General features: G+C 42.0%; 1 protein-coding gene across 1 annotated transcript in view; it reads right to left on the bottom strand.

Moving 5' to 3' along the window:
• Window positions 1-26660, bottom strand: part of NALCN (sodium leak channel, non-selective) — a 287262-nt gene that overhangs the window by 89478 nt on the left and 171124 nt on the right. Inside the window, exon 15 of the mRNA XM_040991012.1 lies at window positions 16678-16752. Coding sequence (XP_040846946.1) covers window positions 16678-16752 — 75 coding nt within the window. The remainder of the gene's footprint in view (window positions 1-16677; window positions 16753-26660) is intronic.

Genomic DNA, 26660 nt, shown 5'->3' with positions numbered 1-26660 from the left:
AAAAGGCCATATGAAAGAAATACACAGCCTACGAAAATCCCTTCATGCAATAAGATGACGTAGATTGAAATCTTCGACTGGTTTGATAATTGCTTAAGCACTCAGGATGCCAGCCTTCTCCAACACAAGATGGGGGATTCACTGTCTTCTACAAATGCCAGACATAGAAGTGAGATAACATACTGCCTGACATTTGAACTCCTCGGGGGGCATGCGCTGGAAAGCCCAGGCCATCATTCCGTCACAGTGGCTACAAGAGCCAAAGGACAACAATTTCCCCTAAGCACGGGGTGTGGGGGGGGCTGTGTGCTGACGGGCACGTGTGGGCTCTGAACACCCTCCCCCGCTGGCTGGCCTGGGCTCCCACTCTCCCCAGTTTCTGCTTCATCACTCTGCACTGGTATAGCATTTGGAGACTTGGTTGTAAGAATGCACATGAAGATGGACAGAGATAAACACTTCCGGTCCTGTCACCACTTCCGGTCTCCTGTCTTAGCAACATCCACACAGCTTTCCAGTGCAGCCTCACGTCTCTCCCAGCATCTGTCCCAGCGCTAAACCTAGTGATGGTTTGCTCTCTCAGGTTTTCTCTCTGCAAATCCCTGGGTTTCACTTACAGTTTTGTCCCCTGAAATTCATTCTTTAGACACTGTAAAAGCAAATACTATTCTGTTCTAGTGCAAAGCATGTTGCTTACTCATAAAAGACAATTCTTGTGCTCTGAGCATTGCATGAAGTATCTCTTTCTGTTGTATCATTAGAAGTCTGTGGCTCCCCTCACTCTTACACATGATTCCTATGCTAGCCCCCTGCCTGTGGTGCACCTGCCCTCAACCTCATCTAGCAATGTTGCGCAGACGGCCAGTGACTGGTACCAGATATAATAAATGTGTGATGTGTATGTTGGATGTCACACTCAGCCCTCTGCAAGCTGCCATTACTGAATCTTCAAAGCAGTTTCCTGATGTAGGTACCACTGAGCTGTGTTACAGATGAGAACACTGGGATGCAAGGGGCTTCCATCAGCCACTCAAAGTCACACAGCTCGATGTGGCACAAGTGAAAGTCGACCTTCATGTCCCTGATTGTAGGACCTGTGCTCCTAAAATCCCTTTCAGGTTGCCCTGTCTCCACAGCATTTTCAAGCAGATGTCTCCACATTTCTACCACGTTATTCACATTTCTCCACCTTATTGACAATATTCCACTCCTGCTAGTTAGACACATTGGCCAGGACCTGTGCCTTGTCAGAACTGGGTACATCTTCCCTGGACAAGCTGCATCGACTCAACCCTGGTGCTCAGGGCCTTAAATGGTGGCTTCCCACTGTTAGCCATCTTTCCTAAACGACAAATAAGTAAGTACGGCCCACCAGGACTCCTGGCAGCCCCATGGTCTCCCATGTTACCTCAGAACACACCAGTCACAGAACAATGGCGATGAGATGAGCCAACAAGGCAGTGTCAGCTCTGGCCCCTCTAACAGGCTGCAGGCAATGATGGGCAGCATTTCTCATTGCTCTGTCACTGTTTTCCTAGGGGCTCTGCTCTGTCAAATCAGCTGCACAGTGATTCTCTCCGTTTCCTATGAGTTCTGCTCCGAGGAAGATGGAGTAGGAGACATGCCAAATGTCACTAGGATTTCTATTGAAAATTAAAAAAAAAGAAGGGGGCGTGTTACGGATAAAGTGTGAGTTCCTAACTTTTAAAGAAAAAAATGAAGCAACTGATGATTCTATACTATGGACTTAGGATACAACGGACAATGCTACGGCTTAGTAGGATAAGTCTCCATTTGAGGCACTGGCATCCCATGCAGGCACCAGTTCATATCCCAGCTGCACAAATTTTGATCCAGCTCTTTCCTTGTGGCATGGGAAAGCACTGGAGAATGGCCCATCCTTGGGATCCCGCACCCACATAGGAGATCAAGAGGAAGCACCTGACTTCTGGCTTCAGATTGGCTCAGCTCTAGCTATAGTAACCTCTTGGGAAGTGTACAAGCGAATGAAAAGAGCTTACTCTGTCTCTCCTTCTCTCTGTAAGTCTGCCTTTTGATTAAAAATGAATCTTAAAAATATCCAAAACATCCAATGTACTTAAGATCTATACCTCCATAGAGAAGTGAATCTATGAACACGGTAGCACACCAGCCAATTTACACACTGAATTTAGAGCTTACTGTAGGACGTTCTTATTCCAGTACATGAATCTACTACATTTCAAAGTAATTTTAGAGCTGTACGAAAGTTGCAAACATGGTGCAGAGAGTTCTTGAATACCCTTGACCTAGATTTTTCTTAGACTGCTATTTTACACAACCAGAGATTTCTTAGCATTATTAAGAAATTAACCTTGGTCAAACACTTTGAACTACAGTGCAGAAATTGGGATTTTGAAAGCCTTCCTTCTGTTCCAGGAACCCATATAGGACATCACATTGTGCTTCACTGCTGCATTTTTAAAATTATTAATGAATGGGGGAGAAAGGGAGTGAGGAGAGCAGAGGAGGCAGGCAGTGAGTGGCAGAGTTAGTTCCATCTGCCAAACCACTCTCCAGATTCCAGCTTGCTTCTATGTTCTTCTTGGCTGTGCAATTTCTCAAATTTTCCTTGTTTTAATGACTTGGATCAGTACGAGGAGAACCAGTTGGGTATTTGGTAGAGTACTCTGCAGTGTGGAATTCTTGAAGTTTCCTCATCAACCCTGGGTTCTTCACGGGGAATACCACAGAAACATGACTAATCTCATCATGTGACGGGATTTATGATCACAAGGGGTCTCATTCTTGGTAAAGTTAGTAGGAGTCACTTTGGTAGGGCCATGTTTGTCAAGTTTTTTCACTAGACGGTTACTTTGCATCCCTTTCCCTAATACATTAAAAGGTTGCTTCCAACTCCAGCTAATTCTTACTGGAAGAACAACTAAATCTTGCCTCTTTGAGTACCCAAGAATTCATGAATTTAGAAATTTTGGGGGAGGAGTGCTTTGACTTGATATAAATATTCTATTTCTCCCTAATACTTTTAAAAAAAAGATATATGTATTTATTTTTATTGCAAAGTCAGATACAGAGGAGGAGAGACAGAGGAAGATCTTCCATCACTGCTTCATTCCCCAAGTAGCTGCAATAGCCAGAGCTGAGCCAATCCCAAGCCAGGAGCCAGGAGCTTCTTCCTGATCTGCCATGCAGGTGCAGGGTCCCAAGGTTTGCTTTGGGCCATCCTCGATTGCTTTCCCAGGCTACAAGCAGGGAGCTGGCTGGGAAACAGGGCTGCTGGAATTAGAACCAGCGCCCACATGGGATCCTGGTGTGTACAAGGCGAGGATTTCAGCCACTACACTGCCGCACTGAACGCTCTCTGTAATGTTTTAAACACTAATTTTATCATTAATTAGCACTTGCCTGTAGTGATTCCAGTGTTCAAAGGAAAATTTTCCATGTCCATTATTTATTATTGTGTTATTTCTATTTTTCCATGTTTATTATTAGAAATTATTCTTTGAGAAGGAATGATTTCTTCTCCATTTATGCATTCACTGATGTACTTTTAGAAGTACTGATCTGTGGGCATACTTTGGGGGAGGTGAGAATCCAGAGCTATGCTTACTTGGTTTGTTGCTCGAAGCAGTCTGACTTAACACATGGGGTCCTTTGGCTTAGTCTGTGAACACACTTCCTCTTCCTGTCTTCCCTTCCTTCTTCTCCTTCTCTTCTCCAATAACTTTCTTTAGCACTTTTGCTACATCTTAGTACTAAATCTTAGGACTAGGCCTTTCTTGTTCTTACTAGTCAATGCTAATCCTCTCCTTTATCCATGGGGACACATGTCTGAAATACAATATGTATCTATGATATCTGTATAATACATACTTACACTAGACAATAGTACAGAATCCCATACAGACAGTTCTCTTATAAACACACACCTATGATGAAATTTATAATTAGGCACAATAACAGGTAAATAATAAAATAGGAATAATAATAATAATAAAATTTTAACAATGCAATGTTGTGAAAGTTGTGTGTCTGTGATTTTTCTCTGATACTATGTATTGTATGTTCACTTCAATGGAACCATTTTAGAGCTTTTTTTGGTGTATCCAAGTTGCCAACACCGCTACTTTGCAATTAGGAATCATTATTAAGTAAAACGATAGAGACCTCAACAAAGCACTAAGATAGTAGACTGAATGACTAATGGGTGGGTAGCATATACAGCATGGATACACTGGACAAAGACCTAAGTCAGGTTCTGGGTGGGATGGGATAAGATGGTGTGAGATTTCATCACGCTGCTCAGAACTCTTTGCTTCTGGAATTCTCTAACACTTTCAGAACATAATTGGCTGCAGGTAACTGAAACACGAACAAAGAAAGTGAAACCACAAATTGGAGGAGCTCACGTGCTGCTGACCTCCCTCAGCCAAGAGAGGTGGGCAACGGATGTATGAATTCATGAATCCATGGACTCTGCAAATACACACACACACACACACACACACACACACACACACACACACACTTGGTTTTGCAAATGTAAACTTTTCTAAATATGTGTGTATCTGACATAAGCACAGATCCACACCTGTGAATGTATATGCATATCTAGCTTAAAACAAGATCTGTTCTTGCTGATGCTCCTATTCCAAGGACTTTATTTGAGCAAGTCCCTCTGCTTAGCTATTTCTTCTATTTCTGACAGTGTGAAATGATTTCATTAATAACAGCAAATTTCCTTACCTGTTGTATCTTGCTGTCCACATCGGATCTTCAAAAAGTTAATGGAAAATGTATGTTATAAAAAATTATGCACAGATTATCAAATTTTTGCATTAAATCAATGCTTTTTTACTTCATTTTCCATATATTTTTGAAGTGCTTTCATATAATGCTATGTTGGTAATGGTACTGACTATCACAGAAATATAACACTTTAACTTAGAGCTTAGGAAAATACAAATTCTGCTTTGGGATTTTGGACCCAGCAATGCTCTGTCTCCTTTAGTAATTCCTTTTCTGACAAATTCACAAGCTTGCATTTCCATGTACGATTCTTGAGTATGCTGCAGTTGACTAAAACTGCAAAATTTTGTAGATCTCAATAAAAGTTTATTGGCTGCAACATGAAAATTTCATTCATGAACATATTAAAACGAAATACATGGAAATTGGGAACCCAGCAAACACACAACTCACATTTATGTTTCTCAGTTCCTAGACAAAATCCAAGTCACTTTTCAAACCAGAGCACACACTATTTAGAGTCATCTTCTCCCGACCTAGCACTGAGCCAGTGCACCAAGAACATAAGGAAAGACCAAGAACGAAAACAGCACTCCTCCACAGGGCTAGAAGGCTGGACCAGGAACAAAGGAAAGGCACTAGTCACAATTACTAAATATATTGCATGACTTTTGGGTTAGCTTTATTTCAATGCAGTCCAGTGTAATTAAGCCTCATATTGGATTCCAATAATCTTGAACTCCTAGCCTGGGAACAGCAGTGTGACTTCTGGTCTTGACCACAGGTCTACATTTTTTTGGGTCCAGGCAGGGAGAGAAAATAGGATCCAATGAAGCCAGGACATTTCAGGCTGATCCCTTTTTTAGAATGGTCTTGGTCTAGGCCTGATTACCAACACTCATGGCCTTTGCTGAGTGGGTCCACACACAGCTAGAGTGACTCACTTATTTGTAAGGATAGTTGCTAGGTAGTGTTCCACAGCCAAGGACTTGCTACCATGTAGGGAGTGCTGGCCTCCACACGCCATTCTCCTGCATCCTTCTGCAGTTCCAGTGTCTCTGCTAGAGCTGTGTCTGTGTGCCTCTCCCATCTTTCACAGCAGCCACTGAGAGCTGCTCTCGCACAGTCACAGGGAAGAGGGATCCTGCAGATATTAATCCAGAAGGGAATCTTCCCTACAGTCTCTGAAACCTGCAGCAGGCATGTTCTGCCTCACTCTCCTGCAGATTCCTCAAGGCTTACTTGGGCATGATTACACGGCTCCCATCCTCCCCAGTCTAAAGAAGATGCCATCTTCTTTCAGGAACTGACCTACTTGTCTGTAACCAAGAGGTTTGGAAAGGTTTATCAGCTCCTTAAAAGAAACAATAAGGCAGGTTGTATAAACCAAACCCAACAAGGATAGAGGTAGTGACAATATTGCCAATGTGTTCGTGTTAATGTTTAGATCCACACAGGTAAAAATCACGGAGCTAACGCCTCACCATCTCTTAACGCAGCTATGAAAGTGCCCCTTTGTGATTCAGCAGCTGTCAGATGCCGCATAAAACTGAAACAACTGTCACACAGTTTTCTTAGAACTTTAACAACTGAGTTTCCTGCTGCCTGTCACCAAAGGAGCGGGGAAAGAGCTCTTAGGTTGTACTTCATGATCATCCTTGCTGTGTTTTAATTACATTGTGCAGTATGTCTTCACTGTCCTTAAAAATTCTGTCCTCTTGAGCAAAGTAAGGAAAATAAAAACAACCTCCACGCTGAGCAGTGGGAAGCGCTTGGGTGGAGTTGAAGTTTGATTTTTCTCTCCCAACTCATGCACATTTTCCCTTGAAAACTCCTTTGATTTTGTTCATTTATGGAGTTACCTAGCAGAGCAATGAGCAAAAAACAATAAAAGTGTGAAGCATCTTCAATAAATTCACGGCAATCCATATCATGAAAATAGCAGGCATGGATTTCCAATGTTCTTACACCAACATAAGCTCACTTTGTAATTTTGCTTGTACACAAAAATCTTTTCAAATACCCTAGTAATTATGAACTACATGCTTAGGAATGGTACAACCCACAACCCACCAAAGTAAACTTCAGCTGTCACAGTCATGCAGTTTCTTGTATATTCAATGTTGAGAAAGACCACAGCTAACAACAAAATGTCCCTGAAGCCCAAGGGATGAGGCAGAGTAAGATTTTCAGAACAAACTTCTGTCAAGTGATGTAGTTTAGCTGAGTCCTAGGTGGAATGGAAATTTGGATGGTTACAAAGAAACTCTTTTGCCTACAAGTTTCCTACAGATAAAGGTTATCATTATGGGATTTCCTTGCCTAGGTATAGAATAAATGACTTCAAATGCAAAGAAAGTTGCTCTGGGCTGCTGGGTGGCCTGGAATTCTAGGAGGGTGTTTATAGGTCTCTATGGTCCCCAGCTCTCAGTGGGGTAACTTCCCAGGTTCTTGATGACAGAGAGCAGGTTCATTTGTTTTTCCAGAGAACAAAGTTTAAAAACTATACTAGTTCCTTACAGCTGCCCTAGTAGAGCAAATGCCAGATGGCCTGAAACAAGAGAAATGTCTCACTCCACAGTTCTAGGGCTTGTCTGAGATTAAAAAGTCAGTAGGGTAAGTGCCTTCGGAGGTTCTGGGTATCTATGGGTCCATTCCATGGTCTCCTCTTCTTTGGTGACACTGTGGTCCTGGCTGTCCCTTGTAGATGCATTACCCCACTTTGTCTTGGTCACCACATGGTGTGCTTCCTCTGGAGCTATGTCTCTTCTTCTCACAATGTCACTGGTCATGTTGGATCAGCGTCCACTCTAGTGACCTCATCTTTAGAACCACAAACACCCTATGTTCACTTAATTCACAAATACCAGAAGTGAGAAATTCTAGGGCTTTAATATTTTTTCAAAGATTTATTTTATATATATGAAAGAGTTGAGAGAGAGAGGAGGAAAGGAGTGAGGGAGCGAGGAAGGAAAAGAAAGACATGTAGAGATCTTTCTTCTGCTGCTTTACTCTTGAAATGGTTGCAATGGCCAGGGTTAACTAGGCTTAAGCCAAGAGCTTCATGCAGGTCTCCTATGGGGCAGTAGGAACTCAAGAACGTGGGACATTTTCCATTGCTTTCCTAGGAGCATTACTAGAAGATTGGCACAGGAACCACACCCATGTGGGATGGCAGGGTTACAGGCAGCAGCTTGGCTGCTGATGCCACAATGCTGGCCCCAGAATAGTTTTTTTTTTTTTTAAATGTTTATTTATTTTGATTAGAAATGCAGATTTACAAAGAGAAGGAGAAACACTGAAAAAGTTCTTCCATCTGCTAGTTCACTCCCCAAGAGGTCACAATGGTCAGAAGTGAACCAATCTGAAGGCTAGGCCAGGAGCTTCTTCTGGGTTTCCCATGTGGACGCAGGGTCCCAAGGCTTTGAGCCATGCTCTGCTTTCCCAGGCCACAAGCAGGGAGCTGGATGGGAAGCAGAACAGCTAGGTAGGAACCAGCTCTCAGTGGGATGTCAGCACTTGCATGTGGAGAATTAGGCAGCTGAGCCATTGAAAAGGGTCCCCAAGATACTGTTTTAAGATACACTGCTCAATTCCTATCAAGGCAGTATTAATTCTAAATCAAAAATCCAATTGACTATTTTTTTTTTTTTGCAATCAAATCAAATGCCATAGAAAATGTTCCTGGTAGATTTATATTATGGAAAGTTACGAGTAGTGATACAAGGGTCATCAAAAGTTCATAGAAATGGATATTATGAAAAAATAATAGGGCCAGCACGAAAGTGTAGTGGTTAAAGTACTCGCCTTACACACGCCAGGATTCCATATGGGCGCCGGTTCTAATCCCAGCGGCCCCGCTTCCTGTCCAGCTCCCTGCTTGTGGCCTCGGAAAGCCACCGAGGATGGCCCAAAGCCTTGGGACCCTGCACCCGTGTGGGAGACCCAGAAGAACTCCCGGCTCCTGGCTTTGGATTGGCTCAGCTCCAGCTATTGCAGCCGTTGGAGAGTGAACCATTGGATGGAAGATCTTCCTCTCTGTCTCTCCTCCTCTTTGTATATCCACCTTTCCAATAAAAATAATTTTAAAAAAATGAAAAAAGAAAAAATAATAATAAAAAATTTGCATCAAAAGATATTTCCCTTCTAGGTTTGATTTCCATGAACTTTGCCCAGCAGCCTCAAAAGTAAGTTGACAACAAGAATCACCTCCAACCAAAAGGTTGAGAATGACTTCAAGTGGAGTCGGGCTGTGTCCACAGAGGTGGTGAAAGCGTAAAGCTTCACCACTGGCAGCCACTAATGATTTGTCTTCCTCCTGGCTAACACAGCACTCCATGGAGCAGTGGGGTATCCTGGATACCTGATACCTCTGGCTGCATGAGTGCCTGCCTGCTGAGCTCGGAATGCAGTACAAATACCCTGCTCTAGGCATGGAGCACAGCCATGCAGGGCTGGGCTGCACTGTGCTAGGCAGTGAGAGTCCACCAGCAACCAGGCATTCTGTGTGGAAACTGAAGGGACGCATCTATGAGGAAAGGCCGGCAACACCCAATTCCTCTTCGCTGCCCTTCATTCCTCGTCCTCTGCAGCTCACCCCAGTGCCATCAGAGCCTTCACACCCACTCTCACTGCTGTCACCAGCCATGTCATTAACTGCAACAAGGTGACCATTTTGAGTCATTGAGAAATGTGGTTAAAAAGCATGTAACATAGAATTGAGCACCCTGGCCATTTTTAAATGCACAGCATAGCATGGCTGAGAATGTTCACATTTCTTCCCAAACAGATCTGTGGAATGCTTCACCTTGCAAAGCTGAAATTGCACTGATGGGACAACTCCCTCTAATCTGCTCCCTGGTCCTGGTACTCAGCTTTCTACTTTCATTTATACAGCTTTGACTATTTCAAATACCTCATGCATTCGACAGTGTTTGTCTGATTTTATCCCTTACTACATTATTTAGTGTACTGAGCTCAAAGTCATTCAGGTTCTAGCCCAAATCACAGCACTATCCTTTTCTGGCTTAATAATATTCCACTACATTTAGGTAATATTTTTGTTTATTCATCAACCAATGGACAATTTGGGTTGCTTCTACCTTTAGACCACATGAATAATGCTGCAATGATCCTGAACCTGCAAATATCTCTTCCAGATACTCTAATTTCAATTTTTCTGGGCACTTACCCAGAAGTCTATCATATTATAAGGTGATTTCATTATAAGCTTTTTAACAAACTGCCATACTATTTTCCATAGTGGAGGCGACATTTAACATTTTCACCAATGGTGGGTAAGGTCCTAGTTTCTCTACAGAATTGCCAAATATTTTATTTAGTGGTTTTTTAAATTAGCTGTTCTAATCAGGATAAAGTGATATCCCAATGTGGTTTTGATTCGTGTTTCTTCAGTTATTAATGACACTGATTATCTATTGATATATTTGATGACCTTCTGTACATCTTCTTTGGAGACATGTCTGTTCAAGTCAGTTAACTATTGTTACATTGATTTTTGCAGTTAATCTCCTTAATATAATTGCAGAAAAGAGTTTTTTGTACTTTCTTGACATTAACTCTTTATACTATATAAAATTTCCAAGTATTTTTGCAGTTCCATAGGTTGCCTTTTCATGATGGATTTTTTTCAATGTACAAATTTTTGAAGACTGATTTGCTGTCATATGCTTGCTTTTATTGCCCACACTTTTGTTGTTGGAAGGTTTTCAATGTTTCGAGTTAGTTTTTGTATGTAATGTGAGAAGGACCCAGCTTCAGTCTTCTGCCTGTGGATATCTAGTTTTCTGACAGCATTTGATGGAGAGATTACACTTTCTCCACTGTGTTTTTGACATCTTCATCGAAGGGCCTTTGGGTATATGTATAAGGAGTTTTATGTGTACACCAATCCTTTTCTTAAATATTTATTTATGTATTAGAAAGCCAAAATTACAGAAAGAGAGGGACAGACATATTCCTTCTGCTGGTTCACTTCTGAAATGGCTGCAATGGCCATGGTTGGGCCAGGTTAAAAGCAGGAGTCTGGGTTTCAGAGGCCCAAGAACTAGGACCATCTTCTGCTGCTTTCCCAAGTGCATTGGCAGGGAGTTGAATCAAAAGTGGAATGTGAACCAGCACTGATGTGGAATTCTGGCATTACAGGCAGTGGCTTAACCTGTTCAAGTGGTCTGTCTGTATGTCAATAGTTTTGATTACCTCAGTTTTGTAATATTGTGAATTTGGGAAAAGTGACCTCTCCAATTTATTTTTTTCTTTTTTTTTGATCAAAATGGTTTAGATAATTTGGGATACCTTATGATTCCATATAAGTGTTTTTTTCCCACTATATGGCCAGAGCTGTGACTTAGCAAGTTAAACTGCTGCCTGCAGTGCCAATAGGCACCCCATGTGGCAGACCTGGGAGAGATGGCTGCTGGCTTCAACCAGGCCCACCCTGGATACTGTGACATTTGGGAAGTGAATTAGTGGATGGAAGACCCTCTGTCTCTTCCTAACTCTGTCTCTCAAATTAAAAAAAAAATAAACACATCATGAAGAAAAAAAATTTTTTTAAGTCTACAGGAAATGTCTTTGGGGAATTTTGATAGGGAATTATAATGGACCTGTAGCTTGTTTTGGGTGGTCTGGAGAGTCTAACACTATGAAATTTCCCAATCCATGAACATGGGACATCTTTCTATTTATATCATTAATTTGTCTCATCAATGTTCTATGGTTTCCCATGAACAAGTCTTCTGTATCCTTGGCTAAGATAGATTAAGTCTAAATATTTTATGCTTTTTCATCCTATCATAAATAGGATTGCTTTCCATGGTAACTTTCTTTGACCTTCTCAAAACGATGATGACAGTCTTACAGAACACTTTCAGTTTCAGTTCTGATGGCAAACACTTAGCTCTGCTCCCGCCACTCGTGCTGTGACTTCCGCTGCGTGTTGAGGTCTTCCTCCCTGGCTCATACCATCCATTTTTTTTTCTCAAAAGGAATCACTCTGTCCTAGCTGACCTCAGGTTCTCCAACGGCTGGCATGACCCTATGTATGCTGATTTTGTCTCTTTGTGATATGAATTTTCATCTATATCCTCCATTCAATCATTAACCTTTTTCTCTATCTTTCAAAACTATGTCATACATGTCTACCAGACACTTATTAGAATATATGATCAACACCCATGCCTCAAAGGCAAACAAATAAATTTCCCACTTCTTTTCTTGCCTGTATTCTCAGTATTCCTAGGGCAATTCAGACACCTACGTGACGGCCTCGTCTCCTGCTTTGGCTCACTTCCGACTTCTACCAGTTACCAAATGCCCTCCTCTGTATGCCACCTCTGCTGAGTAGTCTGTACTTCCTCTTACAGGTTCAGATACACCTACTCCTGGGGCTGATCCTCCTGTCTTTAAAGCACCTGTCCTCCAGGTGCTCTCCTCTTCATGCACCTGAAGCCAGCACACAGGCATGATTACATGACTGTGGCATAAGTGCCGTCAGGGTAATTTCCAAATACTTAGTGCCGCCCAAAGAACGTTGCCTGCTGACCCCCGCTTCTTTTCACAGTTCACCATTCTCACTTGCACAATGCCTGAGTCACAGTGGACTCCCAGCAGCCAGAAAAGCACCCAGAGAAAACATTTGCTTTCCCATTGGACTCAGGTGCCCTCCTTCAAGTCATTCTCCTCTAAGCCCCTTCATCCAGCTCAGCACCGCTCAACTTCTGCAATTCCTCATGTATTTGTGAGAAAATGTCTCTGCCATTATAGTCTGCATCCAGTGTTTCTTGGATGTTTCTTAAATTTATCAGAATGGTCAACAGTGAAGCAAAAGTGCTTCCCTGTCCCTTGTCCCCAACACAATCTCTGCAGTATCCAGACTTCGCTAAAAAAGGAGTGTGTTCAGTGTCTGTAGAAGGCATATGCAAGATGGTCTATACCTTTGCACGCTGGAATCCAAAAGCCCTCCCCACACACTTCTTCCTGGTCCACAAAGCAGTGCTCTGATCACAGCTTTGCTTCCTGTCCATGCACAAGGAGATAATGTGCTCATCTAAAAATCTGAACAGTCACTCATCTCAATCTGCTTTCTAAACACGCCTCTTATGAATGAAGGAGCTGTTGTATCTTTTGGCAACAAGACTGGTTCAGAACTCTGAATCAGTACACACACATTATATTGTTATTCCACAGGACCCAGATATTTACAAACTGGGTGAGCCTGGGTGAATGTTCATGCCCACAATTTCCATATTCAGAATCAAATATAATAGTTATAATAGTTTAATATGGTATGTCCTACACAAGTAGTTGGACTGTGGCAGGCACATCACTTTTGTTTGAGTTCACACCTGAGTGACAAAATACCGGGTCAGACGGCGATCACCTGTGTTGCCCCCTCCAGCCACATCCTTGTCTCCTTGCTATGGCCCTGCATCTGGAAGGAGTGTTAATACAGAAGACAGAGATGATGATAAAGCTCCGAAGAATCTGGACCAATAGTATATCCACAGATAATTATTATAATGTCTTTTCTTTTGTGATATAGGGACCAAAAAAGACCCAGAAGATTCCATCTGCAAGTTAGAGACCTTAAGAAATCTAGTAGTATGGAAGGAACAAGAGCCAGTGGAAGTTCCTGCCTGGGTCTGGAGCCTTCAAAACCCAGTCCTGAAGACAGGTGCTCCTTTACCCAGCACAAGCAGAGGGGACCCAGTGTTCCTCCACCCTCTTGAGGAGCCCTCAAAGGATCTGAAGTTGTGCTCCAATGGGGAAGGGGATCTGCTTTGCTCAACACAAGGCTAACCTCTTCAGAAACATCCTCAGAGACGCACCATTTTACTGTCTAGGGATTCCTTAGCCCAGTCTACTCACCCCATGAGATTAACATTACACAGAGTGAGAATAAATGCCAACATCAAACCTAGCCATTTTTTTTAAACAAAATGGGATGCAAGAGTTTGTTGTTTTTGTTTTTTTAAAAAGTGATAGTTCAACACAAGAGACGAGATTCCTTATACATGTACCCTCCATCAAAGGCTGCATATCATCAAGTTTGAACTGGGATTCAAGGGAGATTGGTGCAAGTGCTGGCTGGAGAAACAAGTTTTAATTTCACAGCTTTGACTTTAATCTAAAAAAGACTATCTTTCCTTTCCTTTTCAACAATTCTTTCCCCGAGGCTCCTCTGGGCATTTTTCCTCCCTCCCAGTTTAATGAATTTTCTACTGCTTAAAAAGAAACGTTTTATATCTCTCTTGCATTGAGTTTGCAAAAATCATTAAAGCAGCAAGAATTCTCATCGAATTCAAAGTTTACAGAGCTTCCTCTCCATTCCCTAATATTATTCCTACTCCACTGAACTTCAAAACCTTCATCTCACTGCCATTTAGAGGACAGTTTAAGGTCATTTTTTTATGTAAAAAAAAAAGCTGTACCAACTGACTTGATCCCTCAGCAACTTATCATAATCACACATTGGCAAACAGCATCATGTAGACATAACATGTATTTCCCAGGTCTTGAACTACGCTTAGGGGATACTAAACAAAGAAGCCTGACCTTCAGTTACCAGGGCATCTGTGTTCTCTGGCTGGGCACAGTAAAAACACTATCGTATTCAAATCTTAAGGGTTGAAGCTTTATATTGAAAGCAAAATAAACACATTCAATCAGGCAACATTTTAAACAGAAGTTTAAAAGAAGCCGCAAAAAGGAGTCCAAAGCTTCAGGCACTCACTAGTACCTGTACGTGTGTATGAAATTGGACCCATGCATATTTGTGCTTGTGTGTTTCCTTAAAACTATGTAAATGAAGCCTACCTCCAAGGCCAAGCTCACTGGTGCTAAGGAAACCAGGTTTACGGAAAATGGTGTTATTAACTACTGAAAAACAAACATGCCTATACAAAAGTGAAAGACAAAAAAAGGCACACTTTACACTGTTCCACCAATTTCAAGCTTGAAATGCAATGAGTTCCAAGAGTGAAATGAACAGATGAGTGTCATGAGTGTGGTGTCAGTCTAATCAAGGATAAAGAACAATGTGCAAAGTACAAATGAAACTGGGACGGCTGTTACCTCTCTGATCGGGACCGTGAGGCTTCAAGTGTCAGAGAAGACGTTCTAAATTGTGGGCTAGCACAATTGGATAATCAGTTCTCATGTACAGAACTTCCTCAAACACAAGTGATGAAATAACATCCAGTTTATAACTAGTGATCTAATCAAATCCGCATGTACTACATTAACTCTGCACAGTCCAGAAGGACAGGCAGATGCCAAGGCAAGGCCCAATGCTTTGATGGTCAGTTTTTTGGTTCAGATAAAAATAAAATGAGATGCCTACAGTGACCTTTGTGTATGTAAATCACAGAAGTTTAATGATGTTATGTATATACATCTTTATATAAAAAGAAAATATTGAGAAAACACTAAAATATCCTTAGGCTTGAACATCATGAATTTGAAAAAAAATGCTACATATAAATTTATTTTTCTATTTTCTAGGAAAAACGTCTACTTTACAAATACGGGTTGCCTTCCATAGTGTTTCACTTGATAAAAGCTTATTTAGGACTATATCAGACCTGACAGTAGCACACACACAAAATAAAATAATTTCATCTATTTAGAATACATATTTTAATGCATTCTATCAGATGATACTCAAATTTAATGCAAATAAATACAGAATGAAACCCCACATTTATACAGCAGATTGGTTAAGCATGGTCTACTGAGGTTACACAGCAACAACAGTTTGATTGGTCGTGTCGAATTATATTATTGATCAGTTCCAATGTTGAGCCCACACAGCACAAGTTTCTTCAGTGAAGTTAGGACACCAATACACTCAGGACTCTGAAGGATCTATTTTTTTTCTGCCACAAAGTAAAAAGATGGGAAAGAAGTCACACCCCACCTACCCGGACACCCATTTACGGGTATAGCTTCAGACAGTAATGAATGCAAAGCCTATCTCAGTTCTCTCACGGCAAGAACCTTCCTATTAAACACATCTTTTTCTTATTGGAATTCTTGTTTAAATGCATAGGCATTGGAGAAAAGATTAATAATATGGAATGCCTAAAGTGATCATTAGCTATATATAACAATAAGTTTTAAAATATTCAATAGGTTATGCTTTTTTGCTAAAATATACATGACTTTTAAAAATTCAGAATGGTAAAGCCTTCCTATAACTCCAAGTAGAATTCTTGTGGAGCTCCAGTCAAGTCCGTGAATCTCCCACACAACCTGGTAACGTGCAAGAACATCTCGCTTTGGTTCCGTTCCCACCCCAACTCTACTCCTAGCCATGTCCAGATGCTCTGAAGGAGCCAAAGCTTTGAGCAAGGTATGCCTCACACACAGACAGTAGGCTGTTAAAAATACAGCTCTCATCTACATCTGTTTCCATTGTGGGGGACACTGCCAATGATTGGAGAGCTGATCCAACTTCATGCTGCACTCAGCACACATCTGACATTTATACAATCCAATTTCTTACAATCGTTATGGGTATGCAGACTAAATTCATAGTGTCTAGAGAGCAGGTAAGTTGATGTTTATTATGTTTGTGACAAGAATACAATTATACAAAGCAGAAATCTGGCTCTATGCATTTAATTTCTATCAGTGGCAGATGGAAAGTGATCTGCTGATCCAACATACTCTGCTATGCCTACCTCATTTTCATTCAGCAATATAAAATGATCTCTAGGATTATTTATAGAGCAATAAAAATTCTTGTGGATATTAAGCAAAAGCTAAAAGAATATCACACTGACGCCATCTTATTAAGCTCTTTTTTTTTTTTTTTTACTTTGAAGCTGTTAATATTTCCTATAAGCATGTTTGGCCCTTATGTGTTTTAAATGCAGGCTTAAAAGAACCCCCAACATTACTTACTTGTTTTAGCTTCTTTAGATCTTCATCAAGTTCTAAGTTGTCCAAAATTACAGCAACAAACAAACTCAGGAGGATCTATAAAATGGTTAAACAACAATGAAAAAACCCACATGCCATAGGTATTAAAACATTATATATGTGATATAGAGTATCTGCCCAACATATATTAGAGGTGGAATTCATTTTTGAAAAATAAACATGCAGTTATGAGTCACCGCCTAGACATTTAGGGTATATATCATGAATATATACAAGGAAATGCATGTCAAGTGAAATAAACAATGCAAAAATCACAATTTGCTTTGTTAAGGTCATTTATAAAGTAAATAAGGAATTCTTTAACTTAACAATCTCACTTCTGAGACTATGCCTTAAAGAAGTAACATGAAGTATTGATTAAAAGTATAATACAAACAGGTGCTTGCTAAAGGGTACTCTGTAATAGAGAATTACCAGAAATAACATTCAGGGCATGTAAGCTGTGAATATGGTTACAAAGACCAATGTGACAGATTCATACAACCATTAAGAATGCCCATTTTGGGAGAAATGACATTGAGGTGCTTTTGGTTCAGCATCCGCATAAGAGTACTGGTTTCACATCCAGCTACTCTGCTTCTGATCTAGCTCCTTGTTAATGTGCCTGGAATGGTATTCGGTCATCACCCAAGTACTTGGGCCCCTGCTAGTCCTGAGGGAGGCCCAGATGGAATTTCTGCCTACTGTCTTAATCCTGGTGTGACCCTGGCTTTTGCAGCCATTTGGGGAGTAATCAGGGGATGGAAGATTCTGCCCTCTTGTCACTGTTGTGGGGCTAGAATATTATTAATCCATTTTAAGTAGAGTTTATTCATCCAATCGCTGATCTTGGCTTCTATGATAAGTGCTCAGCTTGCTGCATAAAGACCTAAGGTAAAGCCACGACAGGTTGTGCGACAGCCTAGGCCTAAGTTTCAGTTTCCTAGAATTGATGCAACCACTTCCCCGAAGTGGGCTGAAACCCACCCTAGACAGAGCTGGCCAATCAGAAGTGGCCTGGAAGGTCCCTGGTTAACAGGCTGTCACAGGCAATAAAGATGGACCAATTATAAATCCTACCTGTGTCTGTTTGTAGAAGTTGTCATCTATTCTTGGAATTTAAAGTTACATAACCAGATCCTTATAAAAACTGGATGAGATGTATAGGTGGGGTTCTTGTCAAGACTACTGCATTGGATGAGACTCGGACCCTAGCTCGAGCTAGCAATAAAGTCTCTTTGCATTGTTGTGTGTGGATATTGCGTGTTAATGGCTGAGGATAAATTCTGGACCCAACACTGGCTCCAAATACATCTTTAGAAAAAATTCCCAGCATGGTTCCAAGATCCAAGAGGAGTTCCAGCATTCCACTTGATCCCGGGTGCTTGTGGCCCTGGAAAGGTCCCTTCTGTACTGAACAAAATTGTCTGTGTAATTAGGAAGTTACAGAAAGTGAGTGGCAGTGAGGGAGAGATCTTCTCTTTACTGTTTTACTCCCAAAACTGTTGCATGACCAATTCAAAGCCAGGAGCCAGGAGATTCCTCTGCTCAACCACATGGTTGCCCTGGGTCCAAGTGTGTGAGTGATCTTTGGCTGTTTTCCCATTAGCAGGAAGCTGGGCAGGAAGTGGAGCAGCTAGGGCATGAACCAGCACCCCTCAGGCACCATCTTGACTGCAACCAAGTGGGACACTGAACTGACACAGACAGCCACTTTCCCTGCAGATACCTGATCCACAGAGGGTAAGTTGATAGTAAGTGTTTACTTATTGGTAAGCGTCAAACATGCGGGCAATTTGTTACAAAGCAATAAATAACTAACCCATGCATGAGTTTTCACAGCACTGAAAAATACTTACATTACACTATTAAGAGTCTATATACCTCAACTATGAGTAGAAAGGAGTAGAGAAAATGCTAAAAAAAAAAAGGCTTTAGAAATGTTCATGGTGGTTATTTTTGTATGATAGAATAGTCATCGTCCTGCTATCTTTCTGGCCAGCTCGCTGTGGCACTTTTTGTATTTCATAACATTCCCAGATTATGAAAACAAGATACGCTTCTTTTAGAACAAATTAAAACAAGTGGGAATTATTGTCCAGGTCCCCTTCATTCTGAATTCTGAGTCCAATTTATTTGATTTTCTCTTTAATTCCTAATATATATTCTCCTTTTCATTTTCCTTTCCCATCACTAGTTCCCATTTGTTGATGACAGATGGTGAGGTTTGAAGGTGAGAAAACTAAGGCACTGGAGCCCTTAAATACTTAGATTATTATGCAGAAGTTAATGTATTCTCCAAGTTTAATGAGACCATGACAAGAAAACAAAAAAAGGCTCTCTAAACATTATGACATTGTGACAGGAAATGCTTGGCTTGCGACCACCATCTAACACTCATGTCCTCTGGCATCTGACCAGAACTTAAAGAGGATACAGAAGAGTCAGGACCAGGGACGACTGGACATCACCACGTCTGCTACTCTGGCATCTGGCTTATGCTGACACACACACGTCACGGTTCACTCCAAGTCTGGATTGTTTCCTATGGACTCGATGTTCCAAAGTAATGTCACAGGTGTCCACCTGTGCTTTCTGTAAGGACCAGTGGATGGGTTAACGGGCAGCCTGGCCACATCCCTGTTGGAATGAGAAAAGTGACCGAATTCCTCTAAAAGGAAATAAATAAGGTGCTTATGTTTTCCCAAAGGATGCCTTCAGTTCATATCCGTACATTTCAGGGAGTTCAGATGCAGACATACATTTTGGGGGCACCCCCTTTTCACCCATGGTCTCCCCATCTTTGGCTTGAGTTGCTGTTTTTGTGCCAGATGAGCTCACTGCTCTCAGGGTAGCTTGGTACTTCTGCCCGTCTGGGAATAGCTGAGGAACACACACACCTTGAAGGAGTTTTGGGTCCTTTCTCTCCCCAGCCCTCTCAGGCAGCCATTCACCTGTCCAGCAAACCCTGCCCATGCGAGGCCCCTGACAGCGCTCTCACCATTACATGCAGCCAAGAGGAGGGGGTGCTTGTTGGATGTTCAAACATACAGATGCTGCCTCCAGGGAAAATGAGGAACCTCAGAATCAGAATTCCAACCATTTGCCATTTGCTCCTTGTTGACTGCAGTGTTTTCTGCTTTGTTTGCTTGGATGGGGGACTGTGTGACCTCGCAGGCCTGACAGCCTACAAGAGGTCTGTGCAGGTCACACAGGCAGAGCACACCTCAGGAAGGAGGCCCCTGGCGTGCTTTTTTAAATAAGACTGCTCACTACCCCACAGCCCACCAGTTTATACTATGTGAAAGTTGCTAGCTTCAAACCCACCAATAGAAGCCTGCCAACTTGTTCTTTTTAAAAAAGTTAACAGTTAAACTGACCAATCATGACTGTGGAATTGTGTGGAATTGGCCTGAATTGTATAAAAACCCTGTGCTGTCCAACCTTGGGGCTGCCCAGTCCCAACTTGCTGCGCAGGGGGCGGCTGGGAGCCCAGGCACACCTGAATAAACCACCTTACGCGTTTGCATCGACTTCAGACTCCCGATGATATCTGGGGATCTCAAAATCTGGGCACAACAAAAACCCCATCCCTCACGTATCTCTCGGCAAGCAGAAACACAGAGCAAAACTGGAGTCAAGGTGAGGAGGATGGCTACACAAGTGGAAAAAACAAAACTCCAAGCTCATTAGAGCATCATGGTTTAGATGGGTGCTGTCTGAGCATCAAGAGTTCTGAGAGACCACTACATCAGATGGTCCGGGGTATCTGCTGGATGCTGCTTATTAGAAACTGTGGGATACAGATCAGGGCCCAGGGACTTGCAACAATGAGTCCAAGATGCCTGAAGCATGTGGTGGGAAGAGGACTGTGAGAGGGTACCCCTGAGCCTGGGAGCCTTGGCGTGTTTGGGGTGTGATGAGAGGCTGGATCTGGCTTAGTTTTCAAAGAGTTGGATGCAGAGGAGGCTGGAACTCAGTGATCAGGGGAAGACTGAGTTCTCAATAGTCCCCAGCATGTTTAATAGTTTTCCTCTACTAAACTTTTCCTTTGAAAACTTTGCTTTTGTTTTGAATGCATTCAGTACCAGCACAACCATTGAAACATTAACTATAGTATGACATGCAGTTTGACAAAAGGTGATTAGACACAGAATACTTCCTCGCCTTGTCTGGGAAGTGAACACTGGGTTTTATGTGATGCTTCTAGAGGCAAAGAGGAAAAGGAGGGAGATCCTACCTCTTGAGCAGGCCAGAGAGCTCACTGTGGGATGCTCTCTGCTTTCTCCTCATCACACAGTTTGGGTTCCAGGTTCACATTAGTTACAAAAAAGACAAGACTTAAAAAGAAAGAGCTGTGTGGTTTGCTGGGGAATATGGTGGTAGCCTTGGCAACAGGGAGACCCCTGTCCCACAGAACTGAGCACCAACAGCAAGGTGGGTGTCAGGGGTTGTGGGGTGTGGGACAGCCAACTTCAGAATAATATAACGGAAAGTTATATATAATCCACCTTAAGAGGGTTTTAAGCTGGCATTAAGGCTATTTCATTCATGGTGAATATAAGGCTTATCAGTGTGACAACAGCATGGAGGAAATATTAACTACTCAAAATAGAGTAGTTTGAGGTATGTGGGATACCCAGAATGCCCCCTGAAGCTCTTTTTGGACACAGGTTTGGTCCCTGTCCATGTCACTGGCATGGAAGGCACTGTGACACTGGTCAGGGCACTGTGACAGGTCTACCCTGAGCAGTGACATCTGCCTCAGACAAGAAAGAAGGATCTAGAAACCACAGGATAGGTCTCAGCTGACGGCAAGAGGTGAGAATGACTTTGTGCTTCTTTGCTCAGACTCTAATACGGGGACACCAACTGCTGTGCTCAGGAACTGGGAGGCAGGCTAGAAGCTGGATTCCCATCAGAGGTAATTTACATTGTGAAGGTGACATCATTTTCTTATAAGCCCACTGTTGTGTGCAAGTGGATCAAGGCAGCGGGCCAGCACTAAACATCCTGGGCTTGGGTGGCCAATCCTAATTCTAAAAACAAAATCATGCTTGGCTGGCTGGCTGCTTTAGCTTGCTCTGTTCTTACAGGAAAGTGAAGTCATGCTCATTTGTCATCTGAGCTCCATCAGTGCCTTTCTCTCCCTTTCAGTCAATGTTTATCTACTCTGGACCCACAGGTGTTGAACCAAAAGGTTTTCCTGAGCTGCTAGGTGGAGTTTCTAGGTTTACATAAAGAGGTAATTGATACAACAAGGAACTTTTACAGGGCCCTGCCACGTTGAATCACAGGAACTTCCTCATGTACTTAAAACACGTGCAATGTCACACGGCACCAGTTCTATATGAAGCACCTTGGATTTCCATAGCATTTCATTTTATAGGATGGCACAATGTGTTATGTGACTATCTGTATTCATGATGCAATGTCAAGAGAGAGGTCAAGGTCACACCCCGTCTCCTCTTGCATTTAGCTGAAGCATATGTGGGCATTTAGCATGGGGGTGTACACATTGTGCAAAGCTTTGAGAAAAGGCATTCCATTATGACAAAGACCTTCAAGAAATTCATGGAGAAAACCATACATGGATTCCAGAGACTTTGGAACTGAAATAAACTTTGGCTTTCATTTCCTAAGAACTTTTTCTTGTGGACTATTTGCTCATACCTTGACTACCTGCCCCTGTCAAGAGCTCACAGCATTTCATATCATTGACAGGCAACAAGGCAACCTTTCTGCCCAGTGTCTCCATCCCTTTGTGAGCAATCTTGAAACATTGTCAATCAGTGTTTTCAATGGAAAGGTTGAGAATAACAAATTGCTTCACACTTCAAATTCTCTGTTTTCATCAGAAGATGCCAATGCATTTGGTGTGGAAAATGCCAGGTGACTGAGTCACTTGAAGCCCGAGAAATCCTCTGGATGAATGATTATGGACAACACTGGGGGATTCTCATGTTTCTACCACTGGCACAGGAGGCTCCAGCTTAGAGCTGGGTGGTGTTTGGTTAACGTGGCTCCTTTGGGAGTCTTTCCTTAGTCCGTCTGCTTTATTCCTCCTCCTCCTCTTCCCACTCAGCCCACTTTCTGGAGAAGCTCAACTTTCCCAAGCTCAAGGTGAACTAGGCACTTGCTACATTCAAATTTCGAATACTTGACCACCACACAGCTGCAGTGGCTTCTACACTTTGAGGGCAAATGCTGGTAGAATTCGGTACATGACCAAAGGAGTACTTACAAATGTAATGCCTTTCTCAGCCACCTGCCCTACATACGACATTGCGTTCTCATCCCTAAAACTCACTTTCACTTCTTGAATCCCAAGAGTGTGGTCTTATTATTACTGGATTTTCTTGGAGGGGAGTTCCTGTTATTGGGATGACACAGTTTATTTTGCATTCTAACTCTGCACAGAGTCACTAACTCAATTTCCCATTTTCCTTCCTATCGCTTTTAATAAGATTTTGTTTCTCTATTTTCTTTTCTGTAGCTACGTCTCTAGGATGGCCCTACAGTGGAAATCTCACCAACGCCTTGATTAATATCTACCCTTTAATCTTTTATGCCCCTATTGACTCTACAAGTAATTTCTGTTTTTTTTTAAAAAAATGATTTTCAAATACACAAGAGCAGCACAGCAGGGATCTGACCAATAGCCTCTAAGGTCTTTTTTTCCCTCTTTTTACCATTTATAATCACACACTGTCCTAAGCCATCTTGTAGTCTGTAGTATGAAGCAATTTCACTTTTTATATGGGTCAACAACAAGTCAGATGTAATCAGAGCTGTGTAAATGGGATACGTTCAACACAGATGCACTTTTAAATGAATTCTATAAAATCAAGTTATTTAATTTATACTCTGGAATGTCCATTACTATCAGAAAAATATGACTGCTCTCAGCAAGCTCCTGCTACCAAGGCAGAACCAGGAGATTGCTGTGTTAATTTCCACACTTCAAAGGTAATGAAAAGACCATCCACAATGAACGCTTAATTACATTTTCTCTCTTTGCAGTATTCACATCACAGGCCTTTCCTTTGAAACAAGAATGAAGGAAAAAACAGGAAGAAAAAATCATAGTCTTTCAACTGGCTAATCTTCCACAGTCCTTATCCCCAAATCATTAGCAAAAGTAGTAGGGGGTTGAAGTGGGGGAGAAGAATTTAACAAGCATACTGCAAACTGCAATCAGCCAGGACAGAACACAGAATGCATACCTGGCAGAAGAGAGAGGTTTTAAAGATACAATAGATAATGGTTATGAATATGCATTGGCTATACACTTAAGCTTGATTTTCCTTGTGGGCTGACAAATTGGTGCCACCAGGAGTGATGAAATAGCCTGCTGTGTTTTCGTCCAGAATAAGCCACAGCCAAACTTCTTTTTTTTTCTTTTCTGTTTGGCACCTGCCTGTCCTTGAGAAGACTAAATCAGGAACTCACCAGGCTGCAGCTTGCTGCTGGTCAGCGGGGACAGTGGATAAATTAGAGCTGGCTCCTGAATGTCAATCTCCCTTTCCCCAACTGCGATTTGGGTTAGAATGCTTTTGATGTTTCACAAAAAGAAATACACATACAACTTAAATGAATGTTCATCCTAACCTTAAGTTTTAAGCCTAACGTTAGCCTTATGGATTAGGGATTTTAAAAATATTTACCTAAATCTATGTGAAAGGCAGAGAGACAGGAGACACAGAGAGATTTTTCTATCTTTTGTTTCACTTCCCAAATGTCTACAACATCCACAGTGAGGCCAGTTTGAAGTCTGCAGCCTACAGCTCCATCCAGGTCCTCCACGTGGGTGACAAGGACCTGAGCACTTGGGCCTTCATGCGTTCTCTCCCAGGCTGCATTAGCAGGAAGAATAGCAAGCACTTGAACTAGGCAAGCATGCTGAACCTGCTGCCCCACAGTGCCGGTACCTGGACTGCAGATTCTCACTAGTAACATTTTTCAGGTGCAATGATCATGTCATGTGTATATAACACTGACCTATCACCATCATCCATACATACATATACACACATTTTGGTCCAGAAGACACCTCTAGTTGTTTGTTGGCTGTATTTTGAATATCACATCAGGTAGTTCTGGAACATCAAACTATTATGCCGAAAAAAAAAATCTGGATTAATTAAAATGTGGCAGTACTTTGAAAAGTTTGTGGCAAATGGAATGAATAGAGAATGCATGTTTCCCCACAAACTTTTTGAAGACTTCCGGTGTACAGAAGTACAGGGATTCATCTTCAAAATACATATTCTAGATAGTGACCTCTCTGCTTTTCAGAAAAGTAATACAAATAATCACATCACCTACACACTGCCTCAGGTGTAGAGGGAAGTACTGACGGATGCTCTCAGGCCCCAGCTACCTACAATCTCTTCATCTCCCTCCCTTAGCTCATCAGTTACTGGCTGCACTGGGTCCCAGACCACAGGACTTGCAAGGTCATTTCCTTTCTAGGAAACATCTGGAAGGTAGGTACCATCTGGAAGACTTTTCCAGGAACCTCAGGCTCTGAGAACAAAGTAACTCTTACTTGGCATGTTGCCCCCCCTTTGCCATCAGCACATTGTCCCCAAAGAACACAATATTACTGACCAGTCAAAAGGAAGCACAGGGCACTGTGGACCCCTCGGTGCCCTGCCTGTGAGCTGAGCATGTGCCTCTCAGTCCCAGGGCCAATCTTACCAACCCCTTCTAGAACACAGGGATCAGGTGGCAGCAGCCTGTCTCCTGGCTCTGTGCTTAGGAAATAAACACCCCCAAAGCCAGTGTTTAGCCTGCTGTGCCATCTGGTGAGCGGATCCAGGATTTGGGGGTTCAATAACACTCCTTCATTATCAACCATGGAAATGAAATAAGTGTAAGTAATGCAAAATGATATCACCACTGACTCATAAGATTGTCTAAGCCTTAAACAAATCACGCAGAATGAAATATAAAAGAGAATGTAAGAGCACAAGGAGTTCTCATCCACTACGCTGGGAAGGGTAAGTTAGTCCACTTTTGCTACAGACAGGACTGCAAAGTCACACTTCACAGTTCAGACAATAGATGTTTTAGGCACTGAGAGACACAAGGCAACATTGCAGAGATCACTGGAGCAGTTACTTCTCTAACTATAAAAGTAATTAATTGCCCTGGGGAGACTGGGTTCCAGTTATAGTCAAGAAGTATGTTCTGGTGCTCCTCTGCTGAACTGGATAAACAGATAATGATACCATATTATATGTTTAATAAAAACTACAAGATTTCACCACAAAGGAATGATGTTAAAAGAGATACTCTAATTTGAACATGCCATTATATATATGTGTGTATATGTATGTATATATTGAAATATCACCTGATACCCCATAAAAACCTACAATTTTCATGTATCAGTTAAAAAATAAAATGAACCAACCATGGGAAGATCTCAGATTTCAGTAAGAAAGGCAGTAGGTCAGGTTGGGTACTCTTAGCTTGCACACACCTAAGGGTGTTCCCCATACAGCATTCTGGTAGCACTGGGGACTTAGAGTGCAGGTTCAAGTCCTGAGTTCCTGCTAATGTACCTAGGAAGGTAGTGGAAGACGGTCCAACTACTTGGGTCCCTGCTTTCCATGCGGGAGACCCATAGATAGAGCATTGGGCTCCTGGCTTCTGGCTTTGGCCCAGCCGTAGCTGCTGTGTCCATCTGGGGAGTGAATCAGTGGTAGAGGAGCTCTCTTTCTGCTTCTTTTCCTATTGCTCTTTTGAATAAAATAAATATCCAAGGCATTAAAAACAACACACTCATGTAAGTGGACACAGTAACTAAATAATGAAAAGCATACTAAATATTCATCATGGCAGAGAAGTGATAAATCAATGCAGCCTATTCAGTCAATGGGCTAGCACATGACTGATTTACCTAACCGCTTCCATGTATATCACGATGCAATATCCAAAAAAACAACATTTGGTAA

Source organism: Ochotona curzoniae, unplaced genomic scaffold, assembly GCF_017591425.1.
Source record: "Ochotona curzoniae isolate NIBS_2020 unplaced genomic scaffold, NIBS_Ocur_1.0 contig_64, whole genome shotgun sequence".
NCBI classification, from domain to species: domain Eukaryota; kingdom Metazoa; phylum Chordata; class Mammalia; order Lagomorpha; family Ochotonidae; genus Ochotona; species Ochotona curzoniae.
The sequence above is the reverse complement of the archived record's forward strand: the minus strand, read 5'-3'. Positions and strand labels throughout refer to the sequence as shown.